At 43.0% G+C, this 17,871-nt stretch overlaps 1 protein-coding gene across 2 annotated transcripts; it reads right to left on the reverse strand.

The window, feature by feature from the left end:
• Nucleotides 1-1,529: 1,529 nt before the first annotated feature.
• LOC128427070 (vesicle-fusing ATPase) lies at nucleotides 1,530-17,459 on the reverse strand. Of its 2 annotated transcripts, XR_008333309.1 has the most exons (22): nucleotides 17,354-17,459; nucleotides 15,283-15,368; nucleotides 14,826-14,922; nucleotides 14,084-14,123; nucleotides 13,458-13,624; nucleotides 13,225-13,332; nucleotides 13,048-13,123; nucleotides 12,250-12,405; nucleotides 10,381-10,580; nucleotides 9,324-9,489; nucleotides 9,097-9,171; nucleotides 8,736-8,923; nucleotides 8,110-8,205; nucleotides 7,726-7,882; nucleotides 7,506-7,639; nucleotides 7,164-7,230; nucleotides 6,981-7,060; nucleotides 5,490-5,624; nucleotides 5,196-5,309; nucleotides 2,139-2,194; nucleotides 1,976-2,036; nucleotides 1,530-1,931 (listed from the first exon to the last, which is right to left on the reverse strand). XR_008333309.1 is itself a non-coding variant. In XM_053414163.1 (21 exons), the coding sequence occupies exons 1-21, from the start codon at nucleotides 17,363-17,365 to the stop codon at nucleotides 2,027-2,029; spliced, it is 2,220 nt and encodes a 739-aa protein (XP_053270138.1). In that variant the 5' UTR covers nucleotides 17,366-17,459; the 3' UTR covers nucleotides 1,530-2,026. The 2 variants fall into 2 exon arrangements, 1 of the variants encoding a protein (XP_053270138.1); XM_053414163.1 differs by having other exon boundaries at nucleotides 1,530-2,036.
• Between the last annotated feature and the right edge of the window lie 412 nt (nucleotides 17,460-17,871).

Consider the following 17,871-nt stretch of genomic DNA (forward strand, 5'->3'; position numbering starts at 1 on the left):
TATCACTGTAATAAAAAAAGGGGGGACATGTGATGACATGTGCAGACCAGACTGGATTCTGATTGGCTGTCACATCCTTCCTTTCCCTCCATATCCCCCCCTCCCCCCCAGCATGATTTATGAACTGGAAGAACAATACGGAGCAGTTTCCTCAGAATGATCTGTTATTTTCAGAGGCCTTCGTTTAACAAGAGGAAATGGTTTTTTAAAACGCTTGAGGAAAATTGTTGTGATATTTGGCGCCCAGAAAAAAAAACAGGATCTCGACTTTGGATTCCGAAAACATTTAAGACAGTTATACAGGATGTGGATGTGTGTGTCTGTGTGTGTGTGTGTGTGTGTGTGTGTGTGATGGCTGCTAGCGACACAAGAGGTTGATGGATGGAGGGATACTTGATGTATGGATGGATGATGGGTGAGTGGGACAGGCTGCCTCTTCACAATGGTGGAACAAACTGGGAGGTTTTCCATACGACATGTTCTGACAGTCCCACCTGCTTCCTATCAATTACATTCAACAACAACAACACAATCTGTTGTGTACAGGTTGTCCTCTCTCTGTGACATAGCTCAGCATCTGCGTCATCTTCGAACGCAGCCTCCACCTTTCTGTGCTCCCTCCCTCCCTCCTCCCTTTATACACGCCCCCCCCCCCCTCCCGCTATATCCAAAGTTTTGTACAAATGTTTTAAAGTGAATAATTCCCTTTTTATTTTATAATCGTAAATGTTATGTTTTTATAAATATTATTTATTATACAATGTATATATCTGTATGACTGAGCTAAGATTATATATATTTGAAGAACAAAACTGTGTCGTCTATCTCGTGCTTTTTTTCCCCAGAGGTGCACACACCCACACCCACAAGCAGACACACACACACTTCTAAACTTAACTTTTCACATATTGTACATGGATCATTGATTCAAAACTTCTATTTGGAAATTGGGAATTGAAAGAACTGGTTATTTATTATATTAAATCTTCTTTTATTGTCAATAAATGCCAGTAAACCAACAAAGAAACATCTTCATCCTCTCGGATCAAACACATATGAAACCACGCACAGGTTTGACTGGTTAATAGCATTGACTTAAATTCATTGTGTGGAGCCTAAACTAAACCTTAACTTTTAAACTCAATTCAAATCGAACATTTATCTTAAACTCTGAAATTAAGTTTAGCCTCATTAGGGGCCGAGCTTTGGTCCCCATAAGGTCCACTGGTCCCGACAGGGTCAGTGTATTCTGCTGGAAAAGGTCCTAAAAGAGGTGCAAAAACAAACAGGCACACACACTAATAACTGTTGTAATATTTGGGACGATGACCAGATGCAGTAACAACACAATTTCCATCTGAAAGACGTTTCATTAATGGAGGAGTAACAGACAACACATGTTTCTGATTGGTTCAATTCAACAACTATGTAACGACTATAGGATCTCATGGATCGTTTGCTTTTCCTTGGTTAATGAGAGGCTGTAGTGCACCAGGGTTTCCTCAGGGTGGAAGAGAAAAAACACTGAGTTTCTTCTTAGTATTAGAATCAATTTATTCATAAAATGTAAATGCGAGTGAACACAAAGAAAGTGAATATGAAAAAACGTAACAAGGTGAGATCTTCAAGTTGTGGAATGATCAGATCACAAGTCTGTGCTTACAAAACGCATGCGGCCCTTATGAACAGTTTAATCATTAGTGTTTTTGCATATTGATCTACTTCTCATCTTTTGCCTTCACTCTTTCATATATAAAATCTAAATGGAGTCATCACAGCACAGTCTTTGGGAAGCACAATATATACAGACACCACAAACACTGCATATTCTTCTCATTTGAATCATCACAGGAGGTCGCCTGGTCATTAGCTGCTGCAGGAAGCCGCCGTGCAGAGAGAGAAGTGCTCAGAGGTTCAGGGGTGGGAAGGAGGGAAGGAAGGAAGGAAGGAAGGAAGGGAGGAGGGAAGGAAGGAAGGAAGGAAGGAAGGAAGGAAGGAAGGAAGGAGGGATCAAGAGAGATGGAAACTAGGCAAGTCTGCAAGAAGAAAAACAAAACATAAAATGTGCGTTATTTATCACTGTTGAAGTAACGATAAAAAAAAAAACGTACAAACGAGAGAAACATGAAAATACTTACGCTCCTTCATCCTTCAACAGAGTCAGGAACTTGTCCACTCTGTGTTCGGGATCCATCTGAAACACAGAAACATTACGTCTCAGTACGAACTCGGGGAAATAAACTCACATTTCCCAACAGGTCTTTGTTTTCCTTCAGAACAAATCGTGGGTTTAACCGAGTATCCAGAAGTGAAGGTGCTGAAACATCGGAGCCCTTTGAAAAAGCGGTGGCTCTTGGAGTTCGTGCTTCAGTTTGAACAAACAGGAGGAGGGGAGAGGAAGTCAAATTAATGGCAACCTGTGCAATAACTTACAGAACGTCTGGAAGCGCCTGTAGCGACGAGAACTAAGACGTGAGAGCAGGGAGGAGACATCGGAACGAGAGGAGAGACGACAGAGAGAAAACCAGGAGACTCACTGTGGATGTGTTTGTGTGGAGTTGTGCAGCATGTCTCGGCAAACACATACTTCATAGGGCTTGGGACGGGGTGTGTGTGTGTCTGTCTGTGTGTATGTGAGAGAGTGGGGGCTGCAGGGTGCAAAACATGGCCACATTGGTGCACACCACAGCAATTACAAAGCATCCAGGCCGTGCACATCGTCCACATCCCACAGACACACAGTCAGCAGGAGAAATCAACACCAGCCAACGAGTGAGATTTAGGTCAATTTCTGCAGCGACTTGTTTTGTCAGGAAACCAAACAAGATGTGGAAGCTGAGTTTTCAGATGGAGTCGCCACTGTGGGCTTTAAAAACAGAAGGATCCTGCCACAGGAGGAATCGATCAGAAACGTCCGCTCTAAACAGAACAGTCGGAAGTTAGTTACGCTCGGTCCCAAGATAAGATTTATCTAAAAAGAACGAAAATCCTGCAGTTTCCATGATTCTGGAGAAACAGACTAAAAACAACGATGCAGCCCAGACGCAGCGACCCTGATGGCAGTGGCGTGGTTCTGCAGGGACATGTAGTTTAGAGACAATGAAACTCGATCCAGGATGTTTTTAAAATCTTTTAAAAGACGCCAAACCGCAGCCGAGCGGTTTCCAGTACTCGCAGACAGAATTTTTACGACATCACAGAGGAAAATCCAAAACTAAAGACCTGGTCACATCTAAAACCAATAAAATTTCATTTCAGTGGAAATTTAGTGGATTCATTCACGAGCACGGAGCGAACTCAGCATCGGGGCTCGAGTTCAAACTCAACTTTGGTGAACTCTTGACGCGAACCGTTACCGACACTAACAAACTGGACTTCTGTAGAAACATCTTGTAAAACCAGTGGAGTCGCCATCTTCTGGTCATGTGAGAGAACGTGTGTTTCTGGGACTTACGCATTGACCAGGGTCCATTTTTAAATCTCTTTGGACAGTTTGACAGATGAGGAGGGACCGACGTCTTATTTGAGAGATACGGTTTCTTAATATTCTTGTTATGCATTTGCTCGGTGAAACACAAGCAGCAGAAGAGAAATGATTCTGAGAACAAGGACAGTGGCAGATGTTAGCGGACTGTTCGGCCACGCAGACAAACTCACTCAGGATTTATATTTAGATGTCTACCCGTGTCATTTCCTGTCCACCGTGCTTTTGACCACAGGGACGGTCAATTTCACCAGGTGACGTTTTATGATACGACTGCAGCTTCAGGCCAAAAATTATTATTAACAAACAATATCTAACAAAAAACAATCCATCTCAATCCAAAAGACAGAAAATCATGTCCTTGCTAGGTTTACAATTTTCCCTCTGCACTGGACTGTCTCGGTTTTAAAGAGAAACTTCAGAATTCTTGTCACAAGTTTGTTCAATAAGTGTTTTGTAGGTGAGTAATGTTTTCAGAAGTTTGGGTAAAGTAGATATGACGCAATAAAAAGTTGAAATCAAACGTCCTGTTTGGATAAAACCGGGTGTTTCTCTGGGGTTAATCATCGTTGGAGATATTTTGGATAATGTAAGAGCACAAGTCAACAAACCTATTAAATAGGTCTCGTAATAAAGAAGAATAGTTTCATATTATACCTTTAATCTATTTGTCTCTAATTCGGGTTAAACAGAAATGACTAAACCAATTTCGAATGTGAAAAATGCACAGAATTATATTTCCTCTGCCAAACCACAAAACCCAGAAAGGCCACTTTATAAAAAGTGAATAGAGCAACTACACTTATTTCTGTTCATACGACTGGTTCATTGAAAAGAAGCCAGGAATCTGTCGTGCGTTGGAATCCGATGTTTTCACTTTTGTTTCCACAGTTCGTTCGTGTGTCTCATCCGTCGGCCCGTTGGAGGACGGATATAAATTGTGAGTAAGCTGAAACCAGGAAGTGTGTGTGATTGTTCTTATTAGAACCTTCCCTGGGATTCAGAACACATTCATGGTCATTGGGAACACTGTGTAGAAAAACTTGGTTTCATAACTATAGGAGAATTGGACCGCGACTGTTTTGCAGGAAGGTTTGTGAACTGGAAATGTCCTGAATCCTGGAAATCTCAACAAATCATCAGCGAAGCCGCAACAGTTTTTCATTCCCGCTGATCTACGACAGCGTTTTGTGCCGAGAGACAGATTCGGTTGAAGGCCGAGATTGATGGTGAGATGTAGAGGAAGAGGAGGGACAGGCCGCCCGAGCTCAGACCACACTATTAGAAAAACAATAACACGGGCTGAGCCAATTTGGAAGTTGTGGACGTGAAGTGATGCCTTGCTTTTCACATTTTACATACACCCATGTCAACTTGACCTTTTTCTATCGGAAACCACATTAGATTTATCATAAAAAAACATCTCGGAGCCTGTAGATGTGATTATTGTACTGACGCACGGTGGTGCCTCAAGCTAACGTCAGCATGCTAACCTGCGCTCACAGCATGCTGATGTTTAGCAGATATAATTCACCATCTTCATTTAGCATCTTAGCACCGTCATCTGCTGAAGAGTCCGGACCTGGCAACCGACCAGGCCAACGAGAGCCCCCGCCAGAACCAAAACCAGCAGAACAAGGACTGGCCTCACTGCAGCAGGTTCAGGAAACACGGCTAAAACCAAGCAATGCAAAGAGATGCTCTTTCTCACCTGCACGGCCATTTCTATCATCATGAGCAGCTTTTTGATTCCAATCCACAGAGTGTGGTCCTTCACAGCTTTTGCTATGATGGCCCGCTCCTTCTCCTGGAAACTGCCCAGCAGCTGTGGGGAGGGAGCAAAGAGAGAGGGGGCACTTAAATCTGTGAATTTATTAATTGAATTGGGAAATGCATTTAGAAATCATACATTTAAAAGGATTAAAACTATAGAATTGTTGCCCGGTCTGAACAGCATCAGCGAGTGCGCCTGCTTCTGTTTTGTGTGTCCAGTTTGTCTCGTTACCTCCAGAGCCTCCACCAGCTCGTCCGCACTGGAGATGTTGGGAATGTGGATGGTGGTGCTGAACGTGTTTAACATCCTCATTTCCTGGAGTACATCTTTACGACTGGTGGTGCCAATGATCAGCAGCTTACGGCCCTGAAAGATGAGCAGATTCATTCATACATTTATTCATTCATTCATAATCTTCAGCTGTTCTTTCCTCAAGGGTCAAAGTAAACTGGATTCTCTGCCAGCAGAGTTATGTTCTTTACTGTCATGGACTCACGTGGAGTTCTAAGAAACCAAATACAAAACAACTTCTTATACACAACATTGCGATTCAAATAGTTTATATATTTGATAATAAACAGGGAAGAAAGAAAGTACCCATGATAGGACGGAAGAGATAAACATCAACTCTTCACATCAAATTATAAAAGAAATAAACCTGGTACAAATCCAGTTCAACAGAACTACAAGTGGGAGAATGGCTGTGGTGCCACGAATAGAATTAATAACAATAATGACAATAAAAGAGATGGCGGTAGCTCCATGAAACAACCATATCATGACCCATTCAAATACCCTGTGGCAGGAGTAGTACCAGGGGGTTTTGGTCATAGCAGAATTTTAAATGCTTCCCAGCACCTTGTCCAAATGTTTCCAGTCTTGAGCGTAAGTGTTGCCATAACTCAGTTATTGAAAAGGTGAGGGTGCTTATGATAGTATATGATTGTCTGTATTTATCTCAGCTACAGTGAACCAGATCACGCAGAAAAGAAGGGAAGAGACAGAGAGAGGGAAGAGACAGAGAGAGGGAAGAGATGGAATCAGGAAACAACAGAAGAGAAGACAAATAAGAGCAGAGAAGAAAGAGAAGAGGCAAAAGAATCCTGGCTCCACTAAGCCGATGAGCTGGACCAGGAGAAGACGACGACGGAGGAGAGGCAGAGGAGTGGCGAGAAGACAGGGGGATTATGGCTGCTGGCTGCCCCCCCATGGCGTGGGGGGTTGTGATGCTGCATGCAGATGAGGTGCCACACAGGCGGTGGTGCTGCCAGGTCCTGGCTCTCTCACAGAGCCCATTCTCCTCCGTGTCCCCCTGGCCTCCCCTGGCCCCAGGCACCCCGCTGGGCCCAGCGCTTTACAACCCCAGAGGAGCACTGCAGCCAGGCATTCACCACCAGGCCCCGCGCCACTTCTCATGCACATGCAGCCATATAGTGAGCTATACTCTTATTCACAAACCCATCAACAACAGACACACACAAGCTACAACCAAAGAGACTATGAGAAATGGGTCTCCACCAACACCATTCACTCGGAGCACAACAGGCCTGGACCAAAACACTGGCTAATAACCGTACACTCACACACACATGCCAGTCGCAGCCAGAGACCTCCAACAATTCCTCACAGGACTTTGCATTGGCATCCACAGGATCTGCTGCCCTCTTTCTGCCACCTGAGGACTAGCAACGCCACAGAGGCTAGAAAACAAGAGTCTATTACCTTAGGAGGAGTTTTCTTCAGCAGCACCAGCAGAGCTTGTAACACCAGGTTGGAGAAACGAGGACCGATTGGGACATAGTCTGATGACACAGATTAATAATAAATCATTACCTTCCACCTGGACAAGATAAAATACTGTAGCTGTAATTGGCAGTAGAATATGAAATGTGATTTTACACTTACCCAACAAGCGTTCAATGTCGTCCACGACCACACAGCTCAGCTGGGATTTGTAGGCATTTTCAAATATCTGTCACAGAAGAATAAAGTTCAATCAGGTCTAAATAAAACCATCACAACTGGAATTATGTATCATCAGGACGCACGAAAAGGAGTTGGTTTTAGTAAAGATTTGTTAGGTCTGATTTCAAAGCTGTTTCTATTAAAAAAAACATATGTACACATTTTTTGTCTTTGTGGCCTTTTCACGACTTCCATATTTTAAACAACCCCTGAACTTTTCTAGACATTTGTTTCAGGACTTTCAGGAGAACATATTCAAAATATACAGCAGTCGAGTGTTACCTCTTTGATGGCTTGACATTTTGCGATCTCTGAGTATCCGATCATCTTGTCGGGGGAGCAAATCTTGATAAAGGGGAACTGGGAGTCTTCTGCAATCTTAGCGGCCAGCGCCGTTTTACCGCTGTTCGGTGGACCTGTGAACGATCAAATAAACCAGGACATGCTGCAGTTCAGTTTGTGTTAAACTGAGGACGTGTGTGCTCGTGTTCACGTGTTCTACCTTCCAGGAGCACGGAGACGAGGGGCGTTCGGTCGCTGTTTTTCGTTTGCTTCACCAGCAGCTGCCCGTCCTCCAACACCGCCGACACCGGGTCGCCCCACCGGATGATACCATTCATGATGTAGCTGGCATAGTCCTCCTGGTTGGTACCGAACGCCTGGAGGAGAGGAAAACCACTCACAAACACACACTAACTGGGGTTTGTGGAACCCGACACCCTGGTGAACACAAACTTCTAACTTCACTAACTTCTCTATTTAGGCAGTCTGGATGCTGTTGCTGTTCAGACTTGCTTTATTAAAGGGGCATTATTTTCATATTAATTCGATGGGTTTTTGTATTACAATATATTTTTTCATAAATCCTCTGTGTAGAGGAACTTACAGGCTTGATGTCATTTGTCAGCGACGTGATGAAGTCCAGCCGACTGATCTGCAGCTTCTCCGCTGTCTCGATGTTCACCTCCACAGTGGTACTGGCCTAAACACACATGAAGCAAATAATGGGTCCCATCATCCCTGGATAAACTCTGTGCCCCCACTAGTGAAACCCATTACATGAAGTGTCGCACGTTGAAATTGCACTGTGTGTAGACGATTGTGTGTCAGGAGACTGCGTGCTGCCTCGGAGCAGAAAGGTCAAACAGAGAGAAGGAGGCCGTGAAGAATCAGTGCTGAGATGAGTGAAGTCAAACGTCACCAGACATGTGTAAGGCCCCTTGTCTGTTATTCATCATCACCCTATAATATCTGCAGCCTTGTGTGTGTGTATGTGAGTGTGTCTGTGTGTGAGTGAGAACACCTTATCTGTGTGCTGCCGAGTTCTGTTGAATTTAAAACTATGCACCTGATAAAACACTTATCACTTAACACTACATGTTGTTGTTTTTTTTAAACCATTTAAACCCCAAACTTAGAATTCCCAGTCATACAAAGTAAACATGGACATAAATTAAACATTAAATTTAAATGTGAGTCATGATACAGGAAATGTCTCTTGAGGATTCTGACCCTTATATGTCTGTTCATGGCGGTGGACTGTGCAGCCCTGACCAGACCCTCCAGTTCCGCCCCGCTGAAGTTCTTGGTCTCCACGGCCAGCTCCTTAACGTCCACGTCGGTGGCCAGCAGCTTGTACTGACGCATCTTCGCTGTGTGGATGTGAAGGATCTGAATGCGGCCCTTCTCATCCGGTAACCCTGACAGAAGAAGATTCTAAATTCAAAATTGTACTTTGGCAATTAATGTTGCCTGTCTAGATCATAGACTGTAAATACAGATGGATGATGAATCCTCCTGTTGTACAAACATGAAACAAATACAAAATCCCTATACAGGTGCTGCCATCTTGCAATTGTGGTTCTTTTCTCACCAATCTCCATCTTGACCTCCAGTCTTCCTGGCCTCAATAAGGCATCGTCTATCAGGTCCGGCCTGTTGGTCATCCCTGAGGCAGGAGCAGATGGACAGATCAGGAAAAAGAAGGGAAAGCACAAGACGAATGAGACAGAGGAGATACGTGCAGAAGTTCAGAGATAACATCAGAGTCTTGGAGTTTGTGTGTGTGTGTGTGTGTGTGTGTGTGTGTGTGTTGAGCACCTATGACCAGGATGTTGTTGAGCTGCTCTACTCCGTCGATCTTGGACAGCAGCTGGTTGACCACGGTGTCGTGGACGCCGGTGCTGCCGGCCATGCTGCCACGCTGCTTACAGATCGCATCGATCTCATCGAGGATGATGATGTGGAGGCCGCTGTTGGAACCGAGCTGCTCAGCAGAGAGACGGGGACGATAAAGATAATACTGAATATATACAAAATGATAACATGTGTTTACAGCAGCCGTGAGATACATGACGCCAGTGTTTAGTAAAAACAGTTAATTGAATTTGGACTGTAGGTGTAAGAAATTCAAAAAAGTCAGTTTGACCAATCAAAACATTGTTTTCATCCATCGTAAAAAAGACGCCGTCAATGTTTTTCTTTCACAGCGACTGAAGAATCTGAAGTGACCGTCGACAGAGAGACAGATGGAAAATCTCAGAGCGCTGCAGGGTGGGGGGTTATCTCTCCATCTCCAGTCCTGTCAGTCTCAGACGTAGCATTTAAAGCAGGTGTGGAGCTGTTCTTATTACACACTGGATGGTGTGTGTGTGTGTGTGTGTGTGTGTGTGTGTGTGTGTGTGTGTGTGTGTGTGTTTGTGTTTTAGAGGGAGGTCTAATAGGAGGTCAAAGACAACCCAGCCCCTCATTAGGTGGTGAAGAGTGACGCTGGACGCTGGTGTCTCACCGTCCAAACACATCACTGCTGGGTTTCAATTCATAACTGACACACACACACACACACACACACGCAGAGATGAACTTTATCAAAGCTATTACAGCAGCGTCTACTTAAAGGACAGATCTCTCCACTCCTGGAGAAATTAGTTTTCTCTTTGTTTTGATTGATGAGATGCTTCTCTGTATTCCAGGGGGATTATTGCAGAACACATGAAGATAATAAAGCCAGCCAAGTTGTAGAAACACAGGAAACATATATGGAAGCTGTTATTACATGTTTGTCAACATTATTTGTCTAATAATAAAAGATGGATTGCAGTAAAGACCTGGATGAACACTCTTGTGCATGTGACTGTAAACTGTGAAGGGTCCTCACCCTCTTCTGTTCTTCCTCAGCGTCTGCAAACAGCTTCCTGACGTTGGCCTCAGACTCCCCGACGTACTTGTTGAGGATCTCGGGGCCGTTGACTATCTTCGGCTCCCGGGCCTTGAGCATCTTGCCAATCTGTCGTGCCATCAGGGTTTTACCGCAGCCTGGGGGTCCGTACAGCAGGATCCCCTTCACATGCTTACAGCCTGGAGACAGACGATCAAGGGAGAGACACTGAGCACCGGGGCAGCAAATGTTTCTACTCATCATAAAGCTCCAGCAGTTCTCAAGCAGAACTGAAAGTGAGAACTTTTTTCCACTGGTTCAATACTGGTATTAGTTATGTAATAACATGTCACAGCAGCTTAACTTGAAACTACTGCATTTTCTGAAACTAAAAAGAAAATCTATATCACAAATGGTTATTTTTCTTGTTTACAATGAATTTCTGTGTTTTTTTGGATCAATATTTTCCTCGAGCTGCAGCGAGACTCCAAGGTTTATTGTGTGGCATCAATAACATGCGGCTTTGATGATTGCTTTCTGATTGTTCTAATAAAGTACGTCACAACAAAGACATGCTTGTGGAGACTATGAGCTCTCCACTCCACCACGTTCACAGTGCGGCTCTTCTAGTGGCCTTTTGCACCTGCCTGATGACATTTAGCACAGACTAAATGAGATGATAACCATCTGAGCTGCCATTTGGGCCTGCTGAAGGAAAAGCAGCCGGGATGACAGGTGGGGGGGGAGAAGTGATGTGTCGGGGTCTGGGAGCGAAAGCACTGAAGCTTCTGTCTGTCTGCTTCACCTCTCCGGGAGCAAAGGGGAGACAAGGTGAAACTTTCAAACTTCTGGTCCAACGCACACACAAAATGCGTAACACACACATACACATGCACACGGCCGCTCTGTCAGCACCTGCACTCCCCACGCCTGCCAATTACAGCTTTACCTTTAGCTGGATGCTCTATCACAGCATGCCATCTCATTACAGCCGCCAGCTGGCCACAGCCAAAGGCCAAGTCCTACACACAACCAGCCGGCTAAAGGTCAGCTAGCACACCGCCGGACACTGCCACAGGCCCCTGAGCAGTGTGGGTACTGAGGGTGTGAGTGCGCCAACTCAAACCAACGTGTGCAAACGCCAAGTTCAGATGTTGTTAGAACAGGTTTTCACAGGAGTTCTGGATCAAGGATTAGGACTGATGTGACTGTGCGCGTGTGTATGGGAAGGGAGGGTGTTTTCTGTGATGATGGCTTTCATTAGAAATGAATTGCAGCTCTTTGAAGAGTGAATCATCACAATCTGACAGCTGTCAAAGATCTATTAATGAGTGTGCGCAGGGATCACTGTCAGGGGGATGCCAGAGTTTTTAGTCACGGTCGAGGCGGCACAGAGGAACGCTGCCTTGCCTGCTCATTACTGATTCTCAGTTTTGCTGACACATTTCTCAAAGGAATTAATAAAAGTTTTGTTTGCCAAAATGTTGATTTACGGATTAAACACAAGCTGAACAATAAGTAAAATCAGTGATTATCTTTGGCAGTAATTACTAATCACTTAACCATCATGGATTCAGTTCTGAGCGAGAAACAAAAAAAGTTTTCATCTTTAAACACTAAATATCCTTAAATCACTTATTGAATTCCACTTAGTAATAAAGGGACATTTTGCAGTAGATTGTGTTTAAAACTTGTTTTGTTTAACAGAGTTCCTGGAATGATTCAACTTGATGGAAACGTGAAAATGAAAATGTCCTCATTATACAGATGACTTGCAGCGAAACTGAACAAAATGTGGAAGAACGGGACATAAACAAATGAATAAGTTATGGCGAGATAGACAGAAAGAAATCGGGGAGGGGGCCTCACCCATCTGTTCGACCAGGTCTGTAGGGAAGACTCGGGAGGCGAAGGCTCTGCGGAAGATGTCAGAGAACTCCTTGTCAAGGCCGCCGATGCCCATCTTCTCAAAATTCCAGTCCGGGCTGATGATGGACTGGCGAGACTCTCGGGTCTTGGCTTTTCCTGGAGGGAACACACAAAAACCATTAAGTGAATAAAAGTTTGAAAACAAAGGGCACGTCCTTCTTTCCTACACTGAAAATCACCAAATAGATTCAAACAAACATTTGAAATGTTAATGTTAAGTAATAAGCTGTAAGTTGCCACAGTCACAAGGAGACACGACTTAAGTGCATAAATATATAGACAATATTTAGTGTCTGCTACGACTTTCATATCTTGCTTCTATTGAGTCTCATCTGAGGCCTTTTATTCAATTCTGTCTCTGTGACTTTTAACTGAGACATGCAGCTCTCACTAGACGAGCAAGACGTCCTCAAATTGTAAGTGAAAAGATGGAGATGATGCTCGGCCCGTATTTTTACATTTAAAATAGATAAATACATTTAGTCTGTGAACAATTAACTCCCTCACAGTGTCAGACTCCTGTGGTCAGACTGCACCCCCTGCTGGAGAAACTTACACATGGCATAGTTCTGTTTTCACGTCACACTCGTCTCTTTCATTCAGCTTGAGCGTAATACATGATGCTATATATATTTAGTCACCATCAGTCTTGCACAAATTTTACTATAAATATATATGTAAACACATCTCAAAATGAACTAGAATATAATAGTGAGTGATTTCAGTTCCAGAACTCACCAATCAGAGTCATGGACGAGGTATCTGACTTCTCAAAAATCACCTGACTGTTTCCCAGCAACAATCCAATCTCAATCTGAGGAAAGACACAGAAAAGATGATGATGAGTCGAGGTTTATACAAAATGTGTAAATTAAAAAGCTGTAATGCTACAGAACGTGTGTGTTCCCCTGATACCTTCGGTTTCTTGCCAGAGGCTTGTTCTCCACTCAGGATGCTGGGGTCCATGGCCTCAATGTCTTTTATCACTAAGCCAAACAGCTTATCACAGAAGCTGAAGCCCAGCTAGAAAAAGGCAGATGAGGACAGGAAAGAAATTAACAAACTTACATTTAAAAACATTCGTATTTAATTCCACCAAATTAAACTTTGACATAGGCACAATGTTAACCCCTTAAAGCCCTGAGCACCTGCTGGCCAACGCAGAAAGCCTGGTTGTTGAACTGCTGGAGGAATTCGCCGGCCATCTTGTCGGAGTCGTACGGGTTGCTGTCCACGTTCTTCTTCTGCAGGAAGTCTATCTCCACTGTCATGCTGCTTATACACTGCTTGGACTTGTCAAACTTGTAGTTTGTTACTGGAGGTGGAGGAAACCAAACACACAGGGTGTGAAATTTATAGTTTGGACAACAACATCATGACCTGGATCATTTCTGAAGACATCTTCCTCACATTGACCATGTTTGCTGCAGGTCCTGATATTCTGGATATTCCTTCTCTGATTTATTGTATTTTTTATAACTCCTTCTACTTTGAGGAATATTCAGCTTTTTCTGCAATTATTGGATTTTACAATGAGACGCTGATAACGGCCATGAAAACACTACTGTGTGAGCTTGTCTTTAAAATAATAATATCAAATATGAGTGCATTCAAATTCTGTTTATTTACATCTGCATGTTCAAATGTGTCTGATTATGTGACCAACCAGTCTGATAAATTATTATTTTTATCTGTTTTCAGACATGAAAATTAGGTCTGGACACTTTCCAGACCCAAATCTAAGAAAGTCTCGAGCTGTAAAAATGAACCTTACCTTCAACCTCTTGGCCAATCGATAGGCCAGCCCACTTTCTCTGTAAAGAAATAGAGAACACATTATTACGACACATTATTGCAAAAGAAGAAACACTCTGTTACCATTTAGCCATTGATAAGGCAGAGATATCAAAGATATCAGACAAGGGACAACTACAAGCACAAAAAAAAACATACTGGGCATTTCAGGGAGACATCAGTGCAACGTTCCTCAGCAGTTTGGGTCTTATTTCACAACATTTGTCTATATTGGAATAACATAACTCAGAGCTGTAGACGCTACCAGGCCAAGTATTAGTTTATCAATTTCAAAACAACTTTATTTGTCCCCTGAGGGCAATTCAATCATTGTTATCCAATAAACACCTGGTGAAAATAAGACCGTTTTGAGGAGGTTACAGTCGTACCTGTGTGCTGTTGTGGCTGCCAAGTTTATAGACGGAGGCAGAGCAGGCAGAGACAAGCAGAGTGAAAGAGGAGAAAGCAGTAACAGACAGATTCAGACAAACATAGAGGTCCATGCAAAGAATCCACAGCAACAGCAAAGCAAGAAATCTCAAAGGTTTAGTTTTGCATTCATGGTTAAAAAGACAAATTTGATTTTAATGTGGACATCTGCTGGTCATTTCAAGACAGTACAGGTTTCAGGCACTTGGCTTCGAAGTCGACATTTATATCGCCCAGCTTCCCTCAGGTGACAAATCACCGACAACACATTTCTCTGAAACGATGAACCCAACCTGTGGCAGACTGAAGGCGATGGTCCCGGAGACGACACTCGGATGCTTCTTCAAGGTGAACACAAACTTGTGGTTTAAATTGCGCACGGCCACGTGTCTGCGTTGGGATGAACAAGTAGGAGACAAAAGGGAATAAGAAGTACAGAACAAGTTGTTACTGGTTGTTAACTAGGGCAGCTTAACATGAAACAATCACAAGTTTATATTTCTTCATCACGTTCTTCCTCTGAGATCTCTGTCAAAGAAAATTCTTGATCTTAGATAAAATAATTTCCCAGTTTGGGTCGAAACTTTGAACCACATCTCTTCAGGTTCCATCACAACAATGCTGCCCTCTGCTGACGAGGATTTTGAGATGCAACTTCATTATCTGTTTTCCTTTATTTAGTTGAATGTGCTAAAACAAGGGGGCGGCAAGGTAAACAGCAAAGTGAATCACCAAGGAAATCCCACTCACTGTTCAAACTGTGGCTCCTTCTCACTGATGACGGCACAGTTGGTCAACGACAGTTCGTCTGTCGGGCATCGAGCCGCTTGCATAATCTGGAAAGACAGCAGAGAAAATAATGCAAACATTGACTTCACTGAGGAGGAAAGGTCTAGAGACAGTATCCAAAACAGAGCTGCAGATAATGACGACTTAAATTACAGATTAATACATTCAATTCTCAACTCTCAGTCTATGGAATATTAAAAACGTATGTTGTCCAAGTTATTTGAGAAGCTGGAGAAAAAATGAATCAATTATCAAAATAGTTCCTGTTGATTAAATTTGAATGATGTACATTTTCTAAAGCTACTACTTAAAATTAAAGTAAAGTGGAAAATAAAAAACTTCTAAAACCTTTACATGCAATTGCTTAATACACAGTTTATGACAAAACAAGTTAGGTTCTATGTGCTGAAAATGATAGTGTCTGTATAGTGATTATTTTAATGCACAGAACAACATCTGCTGCATATTACAAGGGTCGTTATTCTGGACTGGTATGGATAATAATTCACAGTGTTTACAATCCAAATAGACGTCCAGAGAGTTGTGCATCTACAGAGAAAGTCACTTGGTGTGAATCAGCACTCTTGAGGCTTTGCTCCGACTTCCCATCAAAAACCACTATGACATACATGTTGCTCTGGAGATCACTTCACACTGGTAAAGCCTCTGTGGAGCTTCAGCACAGACGACTATTACTTTCCACCAGCAAAGTTCCCACAGGGTCCGACACTCCCTGACCTCTCATTCTACTCTATGTTTAAATGACAAGCGCCTGCAGGTCAGAGTAAACCCAGATTCCTCAGCCTTTAGCATTTTTAATTAACTTTTATTAGCACTGTCACAAAGATTAGTCCACAACATTGTACTTAGCTTGAATCAAGCTTTGTAAATATACCATTGTCATGTCAAACAAGATATGCAAAGATTTCCAGTAGAGCCTGACCGATCTGGTTTTGTTTGAGGAGAACATTTCTGTTCAAGTGAAAAACCCACCTCCACTGGAAGAGAAATTATAATACTATGATCCATGAATTGTACCTTGAAGCCGAGTTCTAAAAGCAAAGGAAATCCAAAGTCTTTCCTACACACCAGAGATTGTGTAAATTGCATTCCTCGCATTGTTCACATAATCACTCTAAATGTAGAAGTGTTAATGAGGAACAAAACAGTCCCAGTATGTAAAACCATTTACCATCATCTAAATTGTACAAATTGTTATTTTCTCTACCCTAGAATGGGCTTTTTATATTTAAATACTTTATAACTACATCTGGACCGGGTCCTCTCCGTGGAGGCCGCCATGTTTTTTACTGTAAAGTAAACTCAACACAACTTTTGAGTTTTTAATACAACTGAAAGTTTCCACTGGTTCTATGTGACGGTTCGAAGTAGAGGGTGAGGTGAGACACGTCACCACTAGGTGTCACTATATCCTACACACTGGACCTTTAATAAAATCATCAGACTAATCAACTCAGAATGATAAGAATCTTTAGTTGCAGCCTGAACAACTTTCATGAAGCTGCTGCATTAGACTGGGAAACTCCAAACTGGTTCCAACACAGAGACGCTGTGTGGACTCTGCAGCTGCTGGTAACCAGGATCCTCTGACATGACACCAGTTCATCTGACTGGTCCTCCTGTTCACGTTGAGCCATGTAATGCTGTGAGCTGACACTTCCCTCCTCCTTCCACTGAGCCACCATAGATTCAGACTGGTGCAGACACTTTTAAAACCCTTCAGCTACACCTTCCTGTCCAGTAGAAACCAGTGACTCGGCTGACAAAGCGTTGAGCTGTAGTTGTGTTGAGTTAAAGCTGAAACCAGCGGTTAGCCGCAGCCGGACCGGTCACAAGGTTTCTACTTCCGGGCTACGGACCAAGTTTTGAATGACAAGTAGTTCTGCCACACACACACAGGCTGGTTCTGCGCGTTTAAAACAGGCTCCGGTCGCTTTTGTTTAACGTTCAGCAGTTTCTTATTGTTGTGTGTTTGTGTTTGAGTCTGAATGTTGGTGTTAAAGTCACTCACGCGGGCGCTCATCTTTGTTTTTCCTCCGTTTCTTCTCCTCCGCTTCAAGTGCAACTCAGCGTTAACGCTCCGCGACGTGCAGGGGGCGGGACCTCCGTACGCACGGTGATGTCATCGCGTACACGGCGCGTAACGGGGACCGGAAATAAGTTACAGCGGCGACAGAAATTTTTATTTTTATTCTAATAAAGAAATATGAATAAATATGAATGAAAAGATGTGCATGATAGGAAGAAACCGAATAAAAATATGTGAAAGTGTTAGTATCAATTTACTTACTGTCATAAGTAGTCATAATTTTCTTTTTTTTGTATTTTCTAATTTGGTGACATTTTCATATTGTTCAGAGGAACTCTTCTTGGTTGTTTTTAAATTCAGATCTTTTGGCAAACTGCCATTTAATCTGTGAAACGTTGGTTACTGGATACTCATCATCTGGAAGAGTCTAATCTAATCTAATTCCCTTGACTTCCTTTAATTGTGTAATTATACTTATTGTCGTACATTGTGGATTTTGC

This window comes from Pleuronectes platessa, chromosome 21 (assembly GCF_947347685.1).
Source record: "Pleuronectes platessa chromosome 21, fPlePla1.1, whole genome shotgun sequence".
NCBI lineage: Eukaryota > Metazoa > Chordata > Actinopteri > Pleuronectiformes > Pleuronectidae > Pleuronectes > Pleuronectes platessa.

Bases quoted from the DNA above. Each gene is read 5' to 3' on its own strand.
- LOC128427070 (XM_053414163.1), bottom strand. The intron at 14,124-14,825 runs GTTGGGTTCATC...ATTTCTTTACAG, and splicing joins TCGCCTTCAGTCTGCCACAG to AGAAAGTGGGCTGGCCTATC. The intron at 5,625-6,980 runs GTAATAGACTCT...CTCATCTTTCAG, and splicing joins TGAAGAAAACTCCTCCTAAG to GGCCGTAAGCTGCTGATCAT.